At 42.5% G+C, this 20,250-nt stretch overlaps 1 protein-coding gene across 1 annotated transcript in view; it reads right to left on the bottom strand.

Moving 5' to 3' along the window:
- The window catches only part of SLIT3 (slit guidance ligand 3), a 413,110-nt gene that overhangs the window by 19,621 nt on the left and 373,239 nt on the right, over positions 1–20,250 (bottom strand). The window contains exons 27-31 of the mRNA XM_069970656.1: positions 16,922–17,019; positions 14,196–14,335; positions 10,761–10,854; positions 7,047–7,184; positions 398–638 (exon numbers count right to left, since the gene is read on the bottom strand). Coding sequence (XP_069826757.1) covers positions 398–638; positions 7,047–7,184; positions 10,761–10,854; positions 14,196–14,335; positions 16,922–17,019 — 711 coding nt within the window. The remainder of the gene's footprint in view (positions 1–397; positions 639–7,046; positions 7,185–10,760; positions 10,855–14,195; positions 14,336–16,921; positions 17,020–20,250) is intronic.

Genomic DNA, 20,250 nt, shown 5'->3' with positions numbered 1-20,250 from the left:
GCCCAGACAGTCTACAAACAGCTGACCTTCATGTCTCTTCTTCCTGCTCCCTCATCTCCCTCGGCCCCTCCCCCCTCCATAGGGATATAGTGGAGATATCAGAACACGTCTTCACTTTACTTCTCTGTAGTGAAGAAGGCTTATCCTGATAATGCACAGATAAGAAGTGAGGGGAGGAGGTTGGGAGATTGCTTTTTGAGTACAGAAAGAGGCTTTTTTGCCTAATAAAACCTATTATAGAGTTTCTTAAAATCACCTATAATACTGTTTTCTGCAACCCAAAAAAATGTGTGTGAACATGACCTTATTCTGTAAAAGTCTGTTAAAACATTCCAGATCCAGTTAATACTATGTTAAAATACATTTGTCTCAATATCCATATAAATCTGTCACTTACCTGCAGAGATATGTTTGCTTGAGGGCGTATTTTGGAACCAGTCAGTTCTACATAGGAGTCCTTGCCAACAAAGTTGACAGTAATGAGCTTTTCACATCTTTGACCTGCAAAACCAGCTAGGCAGCGACAGACTGGTTCCTGCTCTACCACAATGCACTGGGCTCCATTCTGACATTCATAATCATCACAAGGGCTTGTCTGGAGTAGAACCATGGGAGGGGAAATTTCACAGAAGAGGCCACTATATAAAAAAAATAAAATATTTAATATTTTAATACCATTTTACAATGTAGAAGATATTCCAATTAAACACATTAGACATTAATAGGGATCCCTGCAATTGACTCTTCTCACATGACAATCAAACATGATATAAGTTAGAATGAAAGCTGGGCCCATACAGTTCTCAATACTGAACAAGTCTTAGTCCCTTGTTTTATGTATAAATGCCAGCGATGCAGTTCCTTGCCATAAGAATAAATGTCAGTAACACCGGATTCACAAAAAATACAATATTACTATACATTAAAAATTACTGTATGTTGTAAGCAAGTTTGTCCAAGTCCAAGTCTGGAATTCTGTAATGATATAACAGAACACTGTCTGTCCACTCAGACATTAGAAGAATTATCTTTTGTGGTACTTTTAATAGTACCACCATCTTAGTGACCACCCAGCTCCAGCCATTTAGTCTGCTAGTGACATCTGTAAGCAATTCCTTCAAGGCTTGGTAAATTATTTATTAATAGGTTTACCCTATAGTAAATAGAAGTCACTGGCCGCATTACTGGTTACACTCATCCTATTTCCCATATTCAATTTCGGCTATAGGGCCAACTTTGGCGACCCACATCAATCAGACTAAATATTCATCTGACTTGAGCTTCAGAGTCTCAGCTTTGTTCTGGTTGAGGAGTCATCGTAGGTGTCATTTATTCAGTTCTCTACAGGGGTCTTTACAACTTTTTAAATTCCTTATTATATAGTCTACCATGTGCCACATATTCACAAATCACATCATATTCTACTTTTCATCTTGTATCATAATTTGGCAAATTATGACCATATTATTAGACTGTAACTGTAATATAAAGTCATTGCAGTGATTTTTGTCACATCTTTAGTATCAACTTCAGAATTTTTCTATTGATTTCAAGTTTAATAATCAAACCATCTCCCACAGAGAAAATCACTCAAAGGAGCAACAAATAGTCCTAGAATGTGGGGATAAAATAGCAGGACTCCCGAGATGCTCAGCAGCTCACAGTATGCAATTCACAGTAGGTGCTCTAAAACATTTGGAAAAGATATAAACCTGCAATAAGAATCAGTCGTCATCCCTGTAGCACCAGCCAGCAATCCAATTTACAAAATATCAACCTACAATATCCCAAAGGTAACCCACAATAATTCACAACATGATATTTAAATGTATCAAAAAAACTTTTTTAAAGTCAAAAGCACAGTTAACCCAAAAAACAAACCACCTATGAACCCAAGTAAGAACAGTGTATGTGGCCATGACTGTAACTAATATAATAGTAAACTATTACTAATACAATGAAATCATGCTCACAGTAACTCATATAACAATAATGCTAAGTTAATAAAAAAGAAAAAAATTAAAACATGAAACAAGCGATTGATAGGTTAGGATTTTTGCTGGTAAATGTACAATAAAGCTATGTTTAGGCAATGCGAAACAACGGCCATTGTTTGACACAGACGTTGTTTGCAGTGTCAACATGGTCATCCGTCTGATACTGCATTATCAGCTGGATGAACATTATTTTAAAATCATTATAATCCATACGCCCTATGGGCACACTACAGCCGCAAGACAGCCACACGCTGTGTAAACTGTCAATTCTTTTTGGACGATGTTTGAAAACGGCCAGAAATAATTGACAGGTAAATTATTTGTGTGAACGTCTGTTGTTTCAGTGGAATTCAATGATGTCCTTTTTTAAAAGACAAGAATAGCCGTTGCTTTAATCGGCAACAACGGCCGAATAAAAAACCCTTATGTTTTATTGACACTTGTGTATCAATTTTCAACTGCAAATGTGGTTGCAAAATTCTAAACTTAAATGGCAAAAGTTGGAAGCATCCTGTATTATCAGTTGGACACAGAGAGGTAAGAAAAGTGTTAAATAATTAAATAGATCCTTCAGGCAAATGTAGCTTAAAAGTTATTTCAAGTACCAATTGCACTGGGTCTCACTATAGATGCAGTATATGCAGTATATTTATATGGGACAAGTCTACATTTGTTTGATGAGGATGAGTCACATGCAGGCTCGGACTGGGCCACCGGGGGGCCGGGGAAACCCCCGGTGGGCCCCGAGCTGGAGTGGGCCCCCCCGGGGGCCGCGCCTCCCTTTTTAACTGGAAGCGATCGCAACAATCGCTTCCAGTTAAATGTAAGGAAGTGTTCTGATTGACAAAGCGGGAAGCCGTAGGCTTCCCGCCCTGTCAATCACTCTTGTGACCGCAAACAGAGATTTGCTTGCGATCACAAGAGTGTCGCAAGCTTCGTTGCGAAGTGCCGCCAGCGCCATCACTGACCTCAGTGTGCGCCGCGGCGGCTAGGACTTCCGGGTCATGGAGCGAATACCGGAAGTCCCAGCCACCGCGGCGCACACTGAGGTCAGTGATGGCGCTGGCGGCACTTCGCAACGGAGCTGCTCACCTGTCAGGAGAAGAGAGAAGAGGAGGCCGGCGTCCGACGGGGGAGCGTGTGGTTAGGTGAGTAGTCTTGTGTTTTGTTTTTTTTATCAGAGGGGGTAAGATAAGGGGGGGGGGCTGTATACAGGGGGAGGACAACATAGGGGGGGTATATACAGGGGGAGGACAACATAAGGGGGGCTATATACAGGGGAGGACAACATAAGGGGGGCTGTATACAGGGAGGACAACATAAGGGGCTATATACAGGGGGAGGACAACAGAAGGGGGGCTATATACAGGGGAGGACAACATAAGGGGGGCTATATACAGGGGGAGGACAACATAAGGGGGTATATACAGGGGGAGGACAACAGAAGGGGGGCTATATACAGGGGGGGGGGACAACAGAAGGGGGGCTATATACAGGGGAGGACAACATAAGGGGGGCTTTATACAGGGGGGGACAACATAAGGGGGGCTATATACAGGGGAGGACAACATAAGGGGGCTTTATACAGGGGGGGACAACATAAGGGGGGCTTTATACAGGGGGGACAACATAAGGGGGGCTTTATACAGGGGGGGACAACATAAGGTGGGCTGTATACAGGGGGAGGACAACATAAGGTGGGCTGTATACAGGGGGAGGACAACATAAGGGGGGCTGTATACAGGTGAGGACAACATAAGGGGGGCTGTATACAGGGTGGAGGACAACATAAGGGGCTGTATACAGGGGAGGACAACATAAGGGGGGCTGTATACAGGGGGAGGACAACATAAGGGGGGCTATATACAGGGGAGGACAACATAAGGGGGGCTGTATACAGGGTGGAGGACAACATAAGGGGCTGTATACAGGGGAGGACAACATAAGGGGGGCTGTATACAGGGGGAGGACAACATAAGGGGGGCTGTATACAGGGGAGGACAACATAAGGGGGGCTGTATACAGGGTGGAGGACAACATAAGGGGCTGTATACAGGGGAGGACAACATAAGGGGGGCTGTATACAGGGGGAGGACAACATAGGGGGGCTATATACAGGGGGAGGACAACATTAGGGGGGCTGTATACAGGGTGGAGGACAACATAAGGGGCTGTATACAGGGGAGGACAACATAAGGGGGCTGTATACAGGGGGAGAACAACATAAGGGGGGCTGTATACAGGGTGGAGGACAACATAAGGGGCTGTATACAGGGGAGGACAACATAAGGGGGGCTGTATACAGGGGAGGACAACATAAGGGGGGCTGTATACAGGGGAGGACAACATAAGGGGGGCTGTATACAGGGTGGAGGACAACATAAGGGGGGCTGTATACAGGGGAGGACAACATAAGGGGGGCTGTATACAGGTGGAGGACAACATAGGGGGGCTATATACAGGGGGAGGACAACATAAGGGGGGCTATATACTGGGGGAGGACAACATAAGGGGGGCTGTATACAGGGGAGGACAACATAAGGGGGTATATACAGGGAAGGAAAACATAAGGGGGGCTGTATACAGGGGGAGGAGGACAACATAAGGGGGGCTATATACAGGGGGAGGACAACATAAGGGGGGCTGTATACAGGGGAGGACAACATAAGGGGGGCTATATACAGGGGGAGGACAACATTAGGGGGGGCTGTATACAGGGGGAGGACAACATAAGGGGGGCTATATACAGGGGGAGGACAACAGAAGGGGGTCTGTATACAGGGGGAGGACAACAGAAGGGGGGCTATATACAGGGGGAGGACAACATAAGGGGGGCTATATACAGGGGGAGGACAACATAAGGGGGTCTGTATACAGGGGGAGGACAACATAAGGGGGGGGCTGTATACAGGGGGAGGACAACAGAAGGGGGTCTGTATACAGGGGGAGGACAACATAAGGGGGGTATATACAGGGGAAGGACAACATAAGGGGGCTATATACAGGGGAAGGAAAACATAAGGGGCTATATACAGGAAAGGACAATATAAGGGGGGCTGTATACAGGAAAGGACAACATAAGGGGGGCTATATACAGGGGAAGGACAACATAAGGGGCTATATACAGGGGAAGGAAAACATAAGGGGCTATATGGGGCAAGGACAACCTAAGGGGGCTATACGGGGGAATAGACAACATAAGGAGCTATATGGGGGGTAGGGATGGCCAACATAAGGGGGCTATCTATATGGGGGGATGGATAACACAAGCGGGCCATTTATAAGGGGGATAACACAGGGAGCCATCTATAAGGGACACTGGTTGGGGGCAATTTATAAGGAGGACAACACTGAGGAGGCATCTATAAAGGGCACTACACAGAGGGGGACAACAATGGGGGGCATCTATAAGGTTAACTATACTGGGTGTGGTGTGTATACAATAGGCTATAGGGGGCATCTACTTTAGTGGACTACACAGAGGGGTCATCTATAAAGGGCACTACACAGAGGGGGACAACAATGTATAAGGGTAACTATACTGGGTGCGGTGTGTATACAATAGGGCATGCACAGAGAGGGGCATCTACTTTAGTGGACTACACAGAGGGGGCTATATACTATAGGGCAGGAATAGGGAACCTTGGCTCTCCAGCTGTTGCAAAACTACAGCTTTAGCTGTGGCTGTCCAGGCATGATGGGAGTTGTAGTTTTGCAACAGCTGGAGAAGTTCCCTACCCCTGATATAGGGAATGCACAGAGGTTGTCATCTACTGTAATGGGATTACACAGAGGGGGATCTCTACTATAGTAGAGGCACACAGGGCCATCTATATGGAGAACTGAACAAGGGGCCATCTACAAGGTGTGTACACTATATATATATATATATATATATATATATATATATATATACACACACACACATACACACGCTACAAATAGTCAGGGCTAATCACTGAGAGAAGGTGTAAAGGGGCCAGTACAGATGTGCAGTGTGTAGAGAGATGAGGATGGTGACAGAGTGAGGAGCCTAATATATTTCTCTGGCAGATTCTGTGGATTCGTGGCTCGGAGAAGTTCTCATAAGGGCCCTGGACAGATGGAGAAGAAGATGAAAAGGGAAGAACTCCGATCAGAGAAGACGCCCCCTGTGAGTCACTAAATCTATGTGCACTGTAACGTATATAGTGTAGAGCTGGGGCCACCTCTATATGACTGTATGAGGGGATATTGATCTTTTGTTCAGAGGATTTTATTCAGTAGCAGCGGTGGTGTTAGTCAGTATTTGGTGGTGTTAGTCAGTATGTGGGGGTATTATTTGTTACTTGTAATCTGGTGCGGTGTTCATTGGTCTTAGTATACCAGATTTGGTCAGTAACAATATGGTAGCAATGGTTGTGGTGTTGCGGTAATATTTCCCCCTTGTATACTGGTAATATTGGTCTCAGTATACAGGATTTGGTCAGTAACAGTATAGCGGTAATATGTATGGTGATACTATTTCCCTCCTGTATACTGGTTTATTGGTAATATCGGTCTTGATAGACAGGATTTGGTCAGTTACTATATAGCGGTAATATGTGTGGGGATATTTGCTCTTTGTATACTGGTGTTATTGGTAGCTGTATGACTTGTATCTAAGTATACAGCGTTATCATACAAAAAAATTGTCTTATAGCCGAATTACACCGGCCAATAATTGGTAACAAGCGCTCCTAGGAAGTCTATTCAGCCGATGATCGGCCCATGTAAAAGTGCCAGAGATCTGCTGACATGCAAGCAAATATCCCATAGTCGACTGATTTGATCTTTTGTGCGGCTAAGATCATTGCTGTCGGCTGCACATCACCTGCCCTGCTGATTAGCAATCATTTGCAGCCCTATGCTGCCCCATATCACGCCGTGTTAATGGACCCTTATTAATGTTACCATAGATAAGTGCGGTGGCAGAAGGGTGGGCCCCAAGAATGATTTCCCCTGGTGGGCCAAGGCACTCCAGTCCGACACTGGTCACATGTCTGCTGTATATCTGTGTAGTATTATTACCTGAAGCCTTGTGGGCACACACAGGTGTATCCTCCAACATCATCCACACACTGAGCTCCATGCTGGCATTTATGGTTAATGCAGTCATCTTCATTTATATCACAATACTGCCCTACAAAGCCAGGGGAACATTCGCACCTGAAAATATAAGAATAAAACATTAAATACGTCAGAAAACATTCACTACACTACAGTAAATAGGTGAAAACAGCAATGAAGCCAAAGAACCAAATAATTGTGATATTTCTTTATCTCTAAAGTAGGTCTGATGTATAACGAAATCTAGCTGTGATTCCTGTTTGTTCAGCTAAGGCTGGTTATACACCCAAGACTCTGATTAGCAAAGAAAGTCTCTGCGGATTGTTCAGACAAATAAATCTCAATGATCAGGACAAAACCATTCCAGACTAAACCTGCAGATCACTGTTGGTTTTTCAAAGAAAATCGGACAGTGAGCATGCGCAGAGTTGGGCATAATCAGTCAGATCACAGGCTGAGACAGGACAGTGTTGTGGCCAGTGATTGGCTGAGCAGCCTGTGCCACTTCAGAGATGGGTTTGGATGTGTCAGTGCAGTTAATCATGCTAAACACTGGCTTATTCAGCTACAGCCAAAAAATAAATCCAGCACAGCAGATCATATTTTGGACAGAGGGAAGTCTGCCATTGGCCACTGCAAATGATTGTTCATGCATGCCTTATAGATGATGGTTTGTGGAAATGGAAAAAAAATTGCCATTAAATGGCGAGCATGGGCTAGCTTCTCCTAATCACCAGGGCTTCTACACTCACCAGCTCAGCTCTGAATATACAATTTTATTTCAGACTTTAAATTAGCCTAATAAGACTGAAACAGTCTTATTACAGTTCCTAAAACAGACTCTGTCAGCAGGTTCAGGCTGTCCTATCTCAAGGTAGCATAAACGAGAGACAGAGAAGCTGAACAGAATGATATATCACTTACATTGTTCTGTGCAGCTGATCCAGACATATCCTCTTGAATAACATGGACAGTAAGTCGTCCTCTCCATTATGTGCATGAACCCAGTAGTTCTTAATATTGGTGAGAAGCAGAAAACTCCGCCCACCAGCAACTGATTGCCAGTTATCTATCCATGCTGTGTATAGGCAGTCACCCCTCAATCAGCAGCTGGAGGGCGGGGAGTGGGGGTGGCAAGAATCCAATTCTCCTGCCTATTAGGAGAATGGCTAATAAAATGGTGTAAGTAATACACCAATCTGTTCAGCATTGCTGTCACTAGGTTATGCTGCCCTCATTTAAGGCGGCATAAACCTAGTGACAGATTCCCTTTAATGTTTTCTAAGTGATAACCCTCACACATGATAGTCTTTTCTATAACTGCATAGCTATCTCCTTGACTCATATTAGGTCGCTGACTGGGTTCATCTATCAGCCGGTATGATTACAGTTAACATGATCTATGTAAAGTAGCACCATATTTGCCGAATGGCTCTATATTAGTACTATGTATTTTTGTTCTATAAATCACCAGACTTTATACATTTTTTAGAAAAGCAGCACAATGTTTCTATCCGCTTCATGGGAGAATTACACATCATGCTGAACTAATAAGAGTTTGGTGGCACACTCTGGAACGCACCATTTGGCAGAAGTGAGTATTCTCTGAAGAGCACTTGAGTTACAGGTAGCAAATAATGCTAAATGAGGTGAAAGCCGATTAGTCTGCTGCAGCCAAAACCCACAGATGTCAGTGAGGCTTTTTATATAAGAGAATACACATCTATAATATAATTTGTTTAAGATGATTTAAGTGGAAATAAGTATTTTTATTCAGACAGTTTTTGTACATTAGCTTTTTAAGGAATATATATATTACATTAGGTACAGTATGATGACCTCCTATGTGGCTTTGGAAAACATTGGTTACTTGTGTCAGCGGTAATTTCTAAAAACATCCCATGTGCACATTACAATGCACTCTTTGACCAGGATACCCCGCAGCTGGCAAAGTGGCACTGTCTTTAGAAAAAACTTTTGACATTTCAGAGAAACATTAAAAAAACAAAAAACAGTCAGCACTCCAATACCATTGTTCACACTATACAGGTTTCACGCTGCTGTGGCTAATATTGAATAAAAAAAAAGAACCTGCAAGTGTTAGGGCTAACTGTATATACTTCCATCATCGTAAACACAATAAAAAACTGCTCTAAAGACTTTCATTATGAGGCCATCTTATCACGTGACACGGAGCTGGGAGAGAACCGCGCTGAGCACAGACGGCTCGTTGTCATGATTGGCCAGGCTCTGAACACTCAGACCTAAACTGATCAAAACTACTGACATGTCTCTCTCAATGAAGTAATCCATCAGCTTTTAGAAGTGTAAATCCTCTGTAAAGTGTACCTATCAAGCAACATACACAAAAGCAATGTTTCAAACCCAGCAGGGTCTATGTCGAGTCTTTCTACTTGAGAATGTTGCTTTCCTGTATGTTGCTTGATAAATAAACTTCACTGAAGATTTATATTACTGGATGCTGTTGGATTACTTCATTGTTATATCTCGTGGTCCCTAATCAGGATTGGAGGCCCTCTGGCATGTATCCACCTTTTATCTTGAAAGGTGCATTGGACTATTTACTGGTGCTGTTGGACCTTCATCCTATGGCTCTCTGACATATCAAAAGATGTGACAGTGCCTCTTTAAAGGGTTTTTCTAATTATGAAACCAATTTTCAACAGTTCAATAAATGAACATTGGTGAATTACAGTTATTTTACTACCTTTCTGTGGTCTTTCATGCTTTCCTTCTGCTACTTTCTACGGTTGTCTTAACTGCCCCACTTCCTGTCTAATGCACACCTTGTAACAGACAGCCTTTTCCTACTGTAAAGTCTAGCTGTAAATTCAACCAACTCTAACTCCCTCTCAGTACATAAGACGCTCCTGTGGCTGTAGTGGTCAGGCTTATAGTCAAGAGGGCATAGTAGAAGAACAATAAATGTGGCTGAATTCTAAACTAGAGTGTACAGCAGGAACATGAAGTCTGTTAAAGGATGTACACTAGACAGGAAATAAGGCAATCAAGACAGTTTGCATAAAAGCAAAGGGAAAGCATGAAAACCCACAGAAAGGTAGTAACTTTACCAATAAATGTTTATTAATAGAGATGAGCGAACTTCAAGCATGCTCGAGTCCATCTGAACCCGAGCGTTCGGCATTTGATTAGCGATGGCTGCTGAAGTTGGATAAAGCCCTCAGGCTATGTGGATAACATGGATATAGTCATTGGCTGTATCCATGTTTTCCAGACAACCTTAGAGCTTTATCCAACTTCAGCAGCCACCGCTAATCAAATGCCGGACGTTTGGGTTCGGATGGACTCGAGCACGCTCCAGGTTCGCTCATCTCTATTTATTAAACATTTTTAAGACACTTCAAAATGGATTTCATCACTGGAAAATCCTTTAGGGCCAAGACCAATATCTGGTGGATTACAATGAAACAGCACAGCAACATGAGGGTTATTTATTATATATTCCTAGTTTTGATAATATTTTTGGATGAGATATAGTGTGCGATATAGTTTAAGCTAATAAAGTCTACAAAGCCTCTATACTGGAAAGAATTCTTCATGATATTAGGTAGGTGGAAAAATAACAGTACATTTTCACACACAGTCCTTAAAAGAGGTCTAGATCTCCGATTGCTCTTCAAAGCTTTTACTTACCTGTATCCTTTGTCAGTAGAAATACATTTAGAGTCATGCTGACACAGGTTCTGGTCAGAAATACACTGGTCAATAACTTCATCACACAGTTCACCTTCAAACAGAATGTAGAAATAACATACATATAACTAAAGTGAACAGGTTTGGAGTTGGAGAGATAATTTTTTTTTAAAGTGCTTATCTTTGTAGTACGGGTCATGACACTTGAAAGGTTTTTATACTTTAGCCACCTGTCAGCATTAAATTTTAACCAATGGCAAGGAAATTGGAAAAAAGTTAGCGCTGTATTACAGGGTATAACTCCGCACTGTAAGCGTGCGTCAATCGCTTGCTTACAAAGCCCAAACATGCAGCAGGGCTGCATGGATGTCATTAGCAAGGTCTGTGAAGCCCTTGCATGGGATGTACTTACCTTACCTGTCCAGGTTCACCCGTGTCCTCAAGCCTTATTCCTGTGTTCCCCGCTCCCTACAGCCACCTTGGGGACTATTGATCCTGCCTCTGCAGTGACAAGACACTCAGCTGATCACTGGCTGAGACAGGACAGGGCCATGGCCAGTGAATGGCTCAGCAGCCTGTATCTTCAGAGACGGGTTCAGAAGTGCTGGAAGCAACTGCAGTTAGCAAAGAACACAGGGACAAGGCAGAAGGACTCTGGGGAGCCTGGACAGGTAAGTATAATCTTTATTTTTTTCTTTACCCTAGTATGAGCCGTTGGCCAAGCATCACAGTTAAACATAGCGGTGCAAGGCCGGCAGCTGAAGATTTTGTTAAAGGACAATGATCAATTGATGATAGTTTCTTCGGCTCACTGGCGGCTTTATTACAGAAAAATATATTTGCCCGAATGGGCCTGATTTGGCAGATTATCGCTTATATGGCCCTTAGGAGATGCTATTGTCCTTGGTAGCCAGGACCTCCGAAGCTGGTGAGTCTACCTTTACAGCTTCTTTGTCTCCCTCTCAGATCAATAACAGCTCAAGGAAACAGCACAGGCCAAAGTCCTAAATAGAAACAGTAGATATAGAGTGCTCGTCTCACCAGACAGGACCCCTCCGTCCAGATGCAACTGCTCAAAAATCTAAAAATTTGCGGAAGTAGGATGTGAATAAAAGCATCACGTTTTTTCACTTTGAAGTGCTGTCTCCGGTTGATTTTTGAGCAGTTCCCTCTCAGATCAGCCGTCTGTGATCTCAGTGGGAGACATGAAGATGCAGAGACGATTCAGCTCGGCATTGCTTTGTCCTGCTCTCCCTGCTCTCCCTACAGGAAAGCATTAAAGAGGACCTGTCACCCCCCCATGCCGGGGCAGAGCCGGCTGACCCCCCCGCTAGAGCCCCTTATACTTACCTTGTTCCCAAAGTCCCACTTCTTCAGGGATGGAGGGATGGAGATATCACCGTGGGAAGTCTGGCGCGCACGCTGCTGAGGTGAGTCCGACACTGCTGAGATGAGTCCAATGCCCATAGAGAATGATGGCTCCATTCATTCTCTATGAGCGTTGGACTCATCTCAGCAGCGCACGCATCGGTCCTCCCACGGTGATATCTCCGTCCTGGGATCGGCTCCAGGAACGGGACTTCGGGAATGGGGTGAGTATAAGGGGCTTTAGCGGGGAGTCGGCCGGGCTCTGACCCGGCACGGTGGGTGACAGGTTCCCTTTAAACTCTTTCTACAACCTCAGTTAGAACTGCCTACATATGTATTCTCTGTCATTTTGAAAACAGTTTCCAGCTATGTTAACACAAAGTTTTTTCCTCTCTGCTGGTACATTATTGTAGACTGATTGACCTATAGATGTGTCTTTAATTGAAAAGTTCATTGAATGTTACAGTAAAAACGGTGAAAGGACGTTAAAAAAAAAGAAAAACAGTTGGAACAATAAAAAAATAACGTCCGTTGTTTGCAAAAGACTTCCGAAAATAATTGACATGATCATTATTTTGACGTCCGCGCAGACAACGTCCATCATTTTTTACACTGTGTGCATTTGACGTCTGTCATTCCATTGACTTCAATGCATTGCATTGAAGTCAATGAAATTGCGGCAATAACGGGAGTCTTTTTAAATAGAAAACACGGACGTTGTGTGAACAAAGCCCCCAAGTAACAGTGTACAAATGCAGGTTGTATGTGTCAAGACACGCTAGCTGTAATAGCCTCACTACATATATATATATATATATATATATATATATATATATATATATATATATAATAAAGCCCAAAGATGTGAAAAGTAAATTGACCTTCAACCATCTGGTCAACATTTCCATTTCAAGAAAACATATTTCTAAATTGCCAAGCAGACATTTGCTGCCTCCTGGCACTCCGTGACTCTCACCTGCATCATTTCTGCACTATTCATCAGTAAAGTATTTGTACAATACAAAATGGATGTATAGTATGTATAGTAGTATGTAGGATGTATAGTACATATAGTTCATAAGTCTGATTACCCAGCAAATAATATGCGCATGCATTGAATCAGAGCATTTCACAGTACATGTATAAATACGTAAAGGGAAAATGACAAATTTCTAATTTTAGGTCCCTGTTTCACTATCTTTTTAAAATAGGGAACTATACCAGACTTGGATATAAAGAGGATTGATTGGTTAATATGTTTAATGCTTTTTCCTTTTCCCCCTACTAGTCATCCCATACTAGTGGTAAAACTTGGTAACCAGGTTTCCTTTCTTTAAAACAAAACAAAAATTAGCTATGTGTAATGTAGGATAAATATTCTAGTTTGGGCTCAAGGGGTTTTGATAATTGTCATATTTTTTCTTTGCAGAACTTTTAACAGAGGAAGTACCCATTCATTGAATTATTACTTTCCTGTATGGGATCCAAATACTCGGAAACTAACTATCAGCAGGTTAGAAGTATTTAACCTGCTGATATCTCCCCATATCGCTCAGGGCGATGAGGATGGAGGTAAGTTTAGTTCTCTTGCTATTAGCATTTTAACTATTATGCTAGTTAGCCATTACAGTGTACTGGGGTGGGACTACAGCCCCCAGTGTATTGGTCCACTCTCGGCTGGCCCATCCCTTCCACCTTCCTTCATCATTAGTGCCTGTGCACCATAGGGAGATATCCTTTAAAGTTCAGGCCAAACACAGTATATGTCCAAGGAATGGACTGAATATAGTCACAATATGACCAATTTACGCCCATTCAAATCAATGGGCACAATGACAATATAGCTGGTTAAGCGTCATCATCCCGTTTGAGTCTTGAAAGTATTGGCCTATTATTAGGCCTATTATCTAAGTCTTCTTTATTAAATTACCATGTTAGGAACCTTCTAGACTAAACTGCCATTAAGTAAAAATTCGGTAATGTTAGTTGTTTAAGGCAGTTCATAAAATAGATAAGTGGTAAATAAGCTGAGTATTACAATATTACTAAGTCATAGTACTTCTATACCTGTATAGTTAGGCGGACAAAGGCAGGCATAATTGTTGATTCCATCTATGCAGGTAGCATTGTTCTCACAGTCATTATCTTCACAGTCATCTGGATTTATCTCACATTTATCACCTTCAAATCCCAATGGACAAGAACAACTATAGAATAGAATTTAAAAAATCAATGACGCTATAAAGAAACATACTAATACAAAACGTAACTCTGAAAAACAATGGGGAGCGGTCATGATGAACAATATCCTTTCTTTTGTCTACAGATAAGATGTACTATTACTATTTCCACCATCTCATCGCCTATGTACTGGAATGATACCATACTTAAGAAACACAGAGAGGAAGAAGTAAACGAATATCAGTGATCATGGGTTTTAGACTTTGAATTCAGACTTTGTTGGTAGCATTAGTTTGTACCATACAAAGAATAAATAACTTTTTCATGCTTCCATTCTTGTTAAGGCTATTGAGGTTATGGCCCTTTAAAGATAAGAGGGTAGGCTTGCTTTTCTTTATAAAGCAGTATCTCGGGCTTCTCAGTTGAGAAGGTGTGACGTGTGATTTATTTCTTCTATTAGTGCTGTTGTTACTATCAGTTGTTGCTAAATAATCTCATTTACTTTCTGGTAAATAGAAAAGTCTGCATAGATTTCCTTGTGAATTTCTCTGGTGTCCAGGAATGATTAACAGCTACAAGCCTCATTCAATTGCTCTGTGCGTGTTACACAAACTTCTAAATGTTCTACAAGATTTTTTTTTTAACTTTAGAGGAATTACCCAATGAATCATGTTCATACATAAAGTCCTGCACGTCTGTTAATCGCAGTTTCAAAGTAATTTCAAGAACTTCCAGTATTGAATTACTTTCTCATTTATTCTGCTTCTCTCTGCCCCCTTTGGTGCCACCTCTGAGTCCCACAGCTTTCGTTACAATAAAGGCTTCCCGACCCCCTCAGACATGTTAAAAAGAGCTGAGTCAGCTATTTTACACAATTTGCCTACTCCCATTGATGCTAATGAGAATTGCATAAATAACCTTGCACCACAAGACTGGAGTTATGGAAACAGTGTAGCTAATGCAGCTACCCTGTCTATGCATCTCCCATTACATTCAATGGAAGTAACACAAACTGTGTAAAACAGCTGATTAAGCTGTTTTTGGCTTCCTGACCAGCTCTGGTGGCTGCAAGCAGGCAGGTGAGGGCAAGGAGCCCTCAGTCTAAGGGCTCTATTACACAAAGCGATACTCGCCCGAATCGGACAACGATCATCGGCTGATAGTTGATCTAGATTTGGACCTAAAATTGTCAGGCACCAACCACGCATTGCTACGTGTAATAGAGATGCGCAGCCGACGGCTGACGATTTCCCAAACGCCTGTTGCCTTACCATTCCCCGCTTCTGGTCTTCTTTCATGTGCTCTGTAGCTTCCCATTCTCAGCAGCTGCAGAGTGGCCTGTCAGCTGACAGGTTGCTCAGCCAATCACAGGCCATGGCAGTCCTGGCAGGACCGAGAAACTGCAGAGTACAGGAGAGAAGACTGGGAACTGAGAGAGATAAGGCGTCAGGTGTTTGGGCGCTAACAATGTCCATGCGGTCCTTACTGCCCGATTATGAGGTAATAGATCAAGTAAATGAGCGCCGATCTAGCAGATTGGTGCTCGTTTACTAAAATAATTGGGCCATAGTCGGCCTGTGTAATAGTGCCCTAAAGATAGGTGTGGGTTCCAGAGGTGGGGCCTGCCTCTATGGGACATGTTTGGCATATCCTGTGGATTTGATGACAATACCGATTTATGGCCCTGTCCACACTTCTGTTTGTCAGGTTGTAAAAAAATACCCTGCTGTACTACTCAACTAGGTAAAAAAGATGAAAAATTCTAAACTCATATAGTAAATAGAGTAAATGTAGAAGTTTTTTTTATATGTGTTTTCAGCATCAATATCAGGTTTGCTATATTCTTAAATTACCAGGTAAAACTTTATACTGCCAAATGGAGAAATACAAATGAACCTTAATACCAAAACCAGGAAAATTTCTGCTGTGTCCCATTAACAATGTCTAGACATGAACCCAGAGGAATTTAGATTCTTTTTTGTTAGCATTTTGGACACATTACATATTCAGAAATACAGGGAAAGAGATATTTCTAATTGTTCTATTCACTCTGGTGTCCTAATAATAATGGGATATGTTGGGTATATGGCCTATAACCTGTTATGACCAGGGACAAGAAATCCAGTCTTACCTGTATACACAGAAATGTGAGTCTGAGACAACAAATCAAATTGAATTCATTTTACTAATGAACCACAAGGAAGAGAGAATGTTTTACAATGCGAGCTCTAGAAATCCCGCTGTGTGTTATCACACATAGGTATGCTTAAAGCTATTAGACAGTACACATTCATTTCTACAGGTCACATAGACACTTGGATTGGAAATGTCAGAAAAATAATGAATCAGGGCTTTAGAGACACTCTGCCTGGTTATGAAGGGCAATTGGCTTATTTCCAGGACAACCAGAGGCTATGTCTAATGATACAAGGCGCTAAGTGGCACTACTGAACTCACTAATGTCTATCTGTTAACTAATGATCCGTTAATGAGGCAAATTTGAGTTTATAACTGACATGGGAATATATTCTCCGAAGCACTTTACTATTCATACACATCGTGTACATAAGGCAGATGATCAAATCCAAACAATCCAGACACGGCCAAATTACCTGAATCCATCTTTATTGGCGTCACTGGTATGGCAGGTTCCCCCGTTCTGGCATGGGTTCTGAATGCAACCATTGATGGGGATGTCACAGTCTCGGCCCTATAAATGGAAAAAGTGGACTGTAATTTGAAATGTGTATAATGATGGTAACTCTTAGTAATGGAAGAACAGATGTGTGTGCGTACACCTAGGTTTCCTGGTAATTGTTTCTTATTAGCCATTCTTTTTATTAGCAGCAAAAGAATATCGACAAGATATTTTATCCACAGGATAGGGGACAGGTAAGAGATTACAGGGAGTCTAGCCTCCATTACCCCTGGATATTTCCAGATCGCCCACAGCACATTTGTTTTAAAAACAGCCACGGGTTGGCACATGACCTGTGGCTCTATTTATTCTCTATGGAGCTGCTGGAGAGAGCCAACTACATTCCTAACTCTTTCCGTCAGCATAGAGAATGAACAGAGCTGCAGGTTGCCGGCACGGAGATCAGACCCCCTGTAATCTCTTACTTGCCCCCTATCATGTGGATAGGGGACAAGTAAGTATTAATTGGAAAACCCCTTTAACTATGGTATTGTTACTATTTTGGGCATGCTGCATATATTTTTGTGATTTTTTTGTGATAATTATTATACAACCACAATTTACATAAGTATTTACCTTTAGTTTATATTCTATGGGTTGATGAATAAGGTACCATGGTTTTTGTGCGGTTCCATTACCTGGCATACTGGTACATACTTATTGTGGTCTACTGTGTTGCCAGCCTCTTCAAGGGAACCAATTGTGGTTGTACTGATATGGCTCCCAGCTACATCCTACAGATCTAGGATGCAGCTCCCCTAGCATACCAGCAGCAGCTGCCAGAGTATCTTTATATCATGGAAAAAAGTCTTTTCCTGTGCAGTGCGTGGTCAGGAGAGGGGCAGCAACTAGTCATCTGGGCAGGGAGCCATCCGTGACTAGTCAGGGCATTCTGCCTGTCAGCGTGCTCTGCGGGAAAGAGTGACAGGCAGAGACATCCGTTAGGGGACCTTTCTGTCTGTTAATCATCCCCGCAGAGCACACTGACAGGCAGAGAGCCGTGACTAGTCACAGACAGCTCCCCACCCAGATGACTGGCTGACCTCGCACTCCACAGTAAAACGCTTTATTCAACTATATAAAGATACCCGGGCAGACACTGCTCGTATGCTGGTGGCGCTGAATCCTAGATCAGCACAATCGTACTGATTGGTTCCCTTTAACTACAGCATTGTCTTATTTACATGTGCAGTATGTTTCTGATGAAGCGTTACATGCTTCACTGTGCACTGCTGGCTGGAGATTTAATGCTCACTTGGGCATTGATCAAGGAAATGTATCCAAGATAGAAGCCTCTAGTTTGTAATAAATTACATATAAATCTACATCTATAATATTGTTTAAGGAAAACCTAGAGGGAAATATTAGATTTCTTTTGACAAACTGCTTCAGGTTGAGACTTTCCAGCACACTGGATGTAATGTATTATACAAAACCCAATTATCCATTTGTTCGAGGCCTAAAAAAGGCATTTGGTGCTTGTAGTACAGTAGATGTATTTCTGCCAGACACTCTGAGACATTATCTGCTATTATCATTTCTGCCAGGCTGACTCTATCTGGCACGCAATCAAATAAGAACCTGGAAAGCCAGCTGCACTTTTTAGTGACTTTCTTGTCCCTGTTAATAAATCATGAGTTTCTGCTTGGTAGTAATTTAGACCTACTTGGCACTCTTAAGCCTCATTTTTATTTGTAGCACAATGATTTATGGTCACCATGAGTATAATACATTGTCCTTTATCGTTTTATCCTGTAAGACACATCTTGGCTGGAGAAGACAGACTTTTGCGGAAAGATGTCAATTATTATTAAACACACTCTAGGATAACTTGCTGTGATCACAAAGTTGATGGCCATATATGAAGTTTAAATATGGAAAATGTCTACCTTCCTCTAACGTATTGTGGTTGTAAAGTGAGAGGAAAGAGATTCCTCATCCATTTATCTTTAGAAACCAATACAAATTTTAGGTAAAAAGTATATGTCTTTTGGGAGATGCACTTCCAGGATTAAGGCCTGTCCTTAAAGGGGTTATCCAGCATTAAAAAAACATGGTTGCTTTCGTCCAGAAACAGCAAGACTCTTGTCTTCAGTTTGTGTGGGGGTTTGCAATTAAAGGGGTTATCCAGAGAGCACATAAGGTCCTACCTCTTCTGCTCTCAATAATTCTACTTCCTCCCTCTGCCCGTCTGTGCTGACAACTTTGGCAGACAAGAGGGGGGCGGGACCAAGATGCAGGCAATTATCAATAGCTGCACGATGTTACCGATGTCACTGCGATTGGGCAGCTATCGGACATTGTGTGTGGGGATTGTTTCACCTGCTTACAATGCCTGCAGCATCGACAACATGCTTCAGCCCCCCTCTCTTCTGCAGAAATTACCAGCACCGTTGGGAAGGGGGGGGGGAGAGGTAGGACCTATTCTGCTCTCCAGATTACCCCTTGAGGCGTCATTCACTTCAATAGAACTGATTTGTAAAACCACTCCAAAACTGGAGACAAGAGTCCTGCTGTTTCTTGGAAGAAAGCGACCATTTTTGCAGCACTTTTATTGTGTACAATGCAAAGTTCCTTGCTGTTTATAGAGAGTCGTGGTTATGTGAGGGCATGCACACACACAGCAAACCCCCTCTGGATGGCCCGAACAGACCACAAGTTAGGAGGATTGCATGATCCACCAACAAGCCATAGCTGCTCCTACAGTTTCTCTGTCCACCACCAGACATAGGTGGCACCTACATTACACAGCCCTGTTTCTGCTCAGACCATTTTCAGCACTTAACAGATAGAAATTTGGCCATTGCATATCCTGCCATTGACAAACAACCACCATTACCTTTCTTTGCATTGGTGTTGTGAACAAGAAAACTGAACTGGTAAGGACTGGAACCATATTGTCTTTAGTGATCTCTTTAGCATCCAACAATGATTAGGTTTGTGTATAGAGGCCTCACAGTGAGTGCCTCAATTCTGCCTTTGCCCCAACTGCTGGTGTGATGATTTAGGGAGCCATCATATATGACATTCAGGGGCGGCACTAAGAGCTCATCGATGTGTGCTGCCGACCACGTATGTTGTCTCTAATGGCAGGACTTCTAGCTCCAATTTTTCAGCAAAATAATGCTCACACACACACAGCAAGGGCTTCCTAGAAATCTCTCCACCAGAACGCAACACACAGAGGTCTGACTCAAAACATTTATAACCTAAGAACCTAGTGATGTGAGTGTCCCAAAGAGC

Source organism: Dendropsophus ebraccatus, chromosome 1, assembly GCF_027789765.1.
Source record: "Dendropsophus ebraccatus isolate aDenEbr1 chromosome 1, aDenEbr1.pat, whole genome shotgun sequence".
Lineage (NCBI taxonomy): Eukaryota > Metazoa > Chordata > Amphibia > Anura > Hylidae > Dendropsophus > Dendropsophus ebraccatus.
The sequence above is the reverse complement of the archived record's forward strand: the minus strand, read 5'-3'. Positions and strand labels throughout refer to the sequence as shown.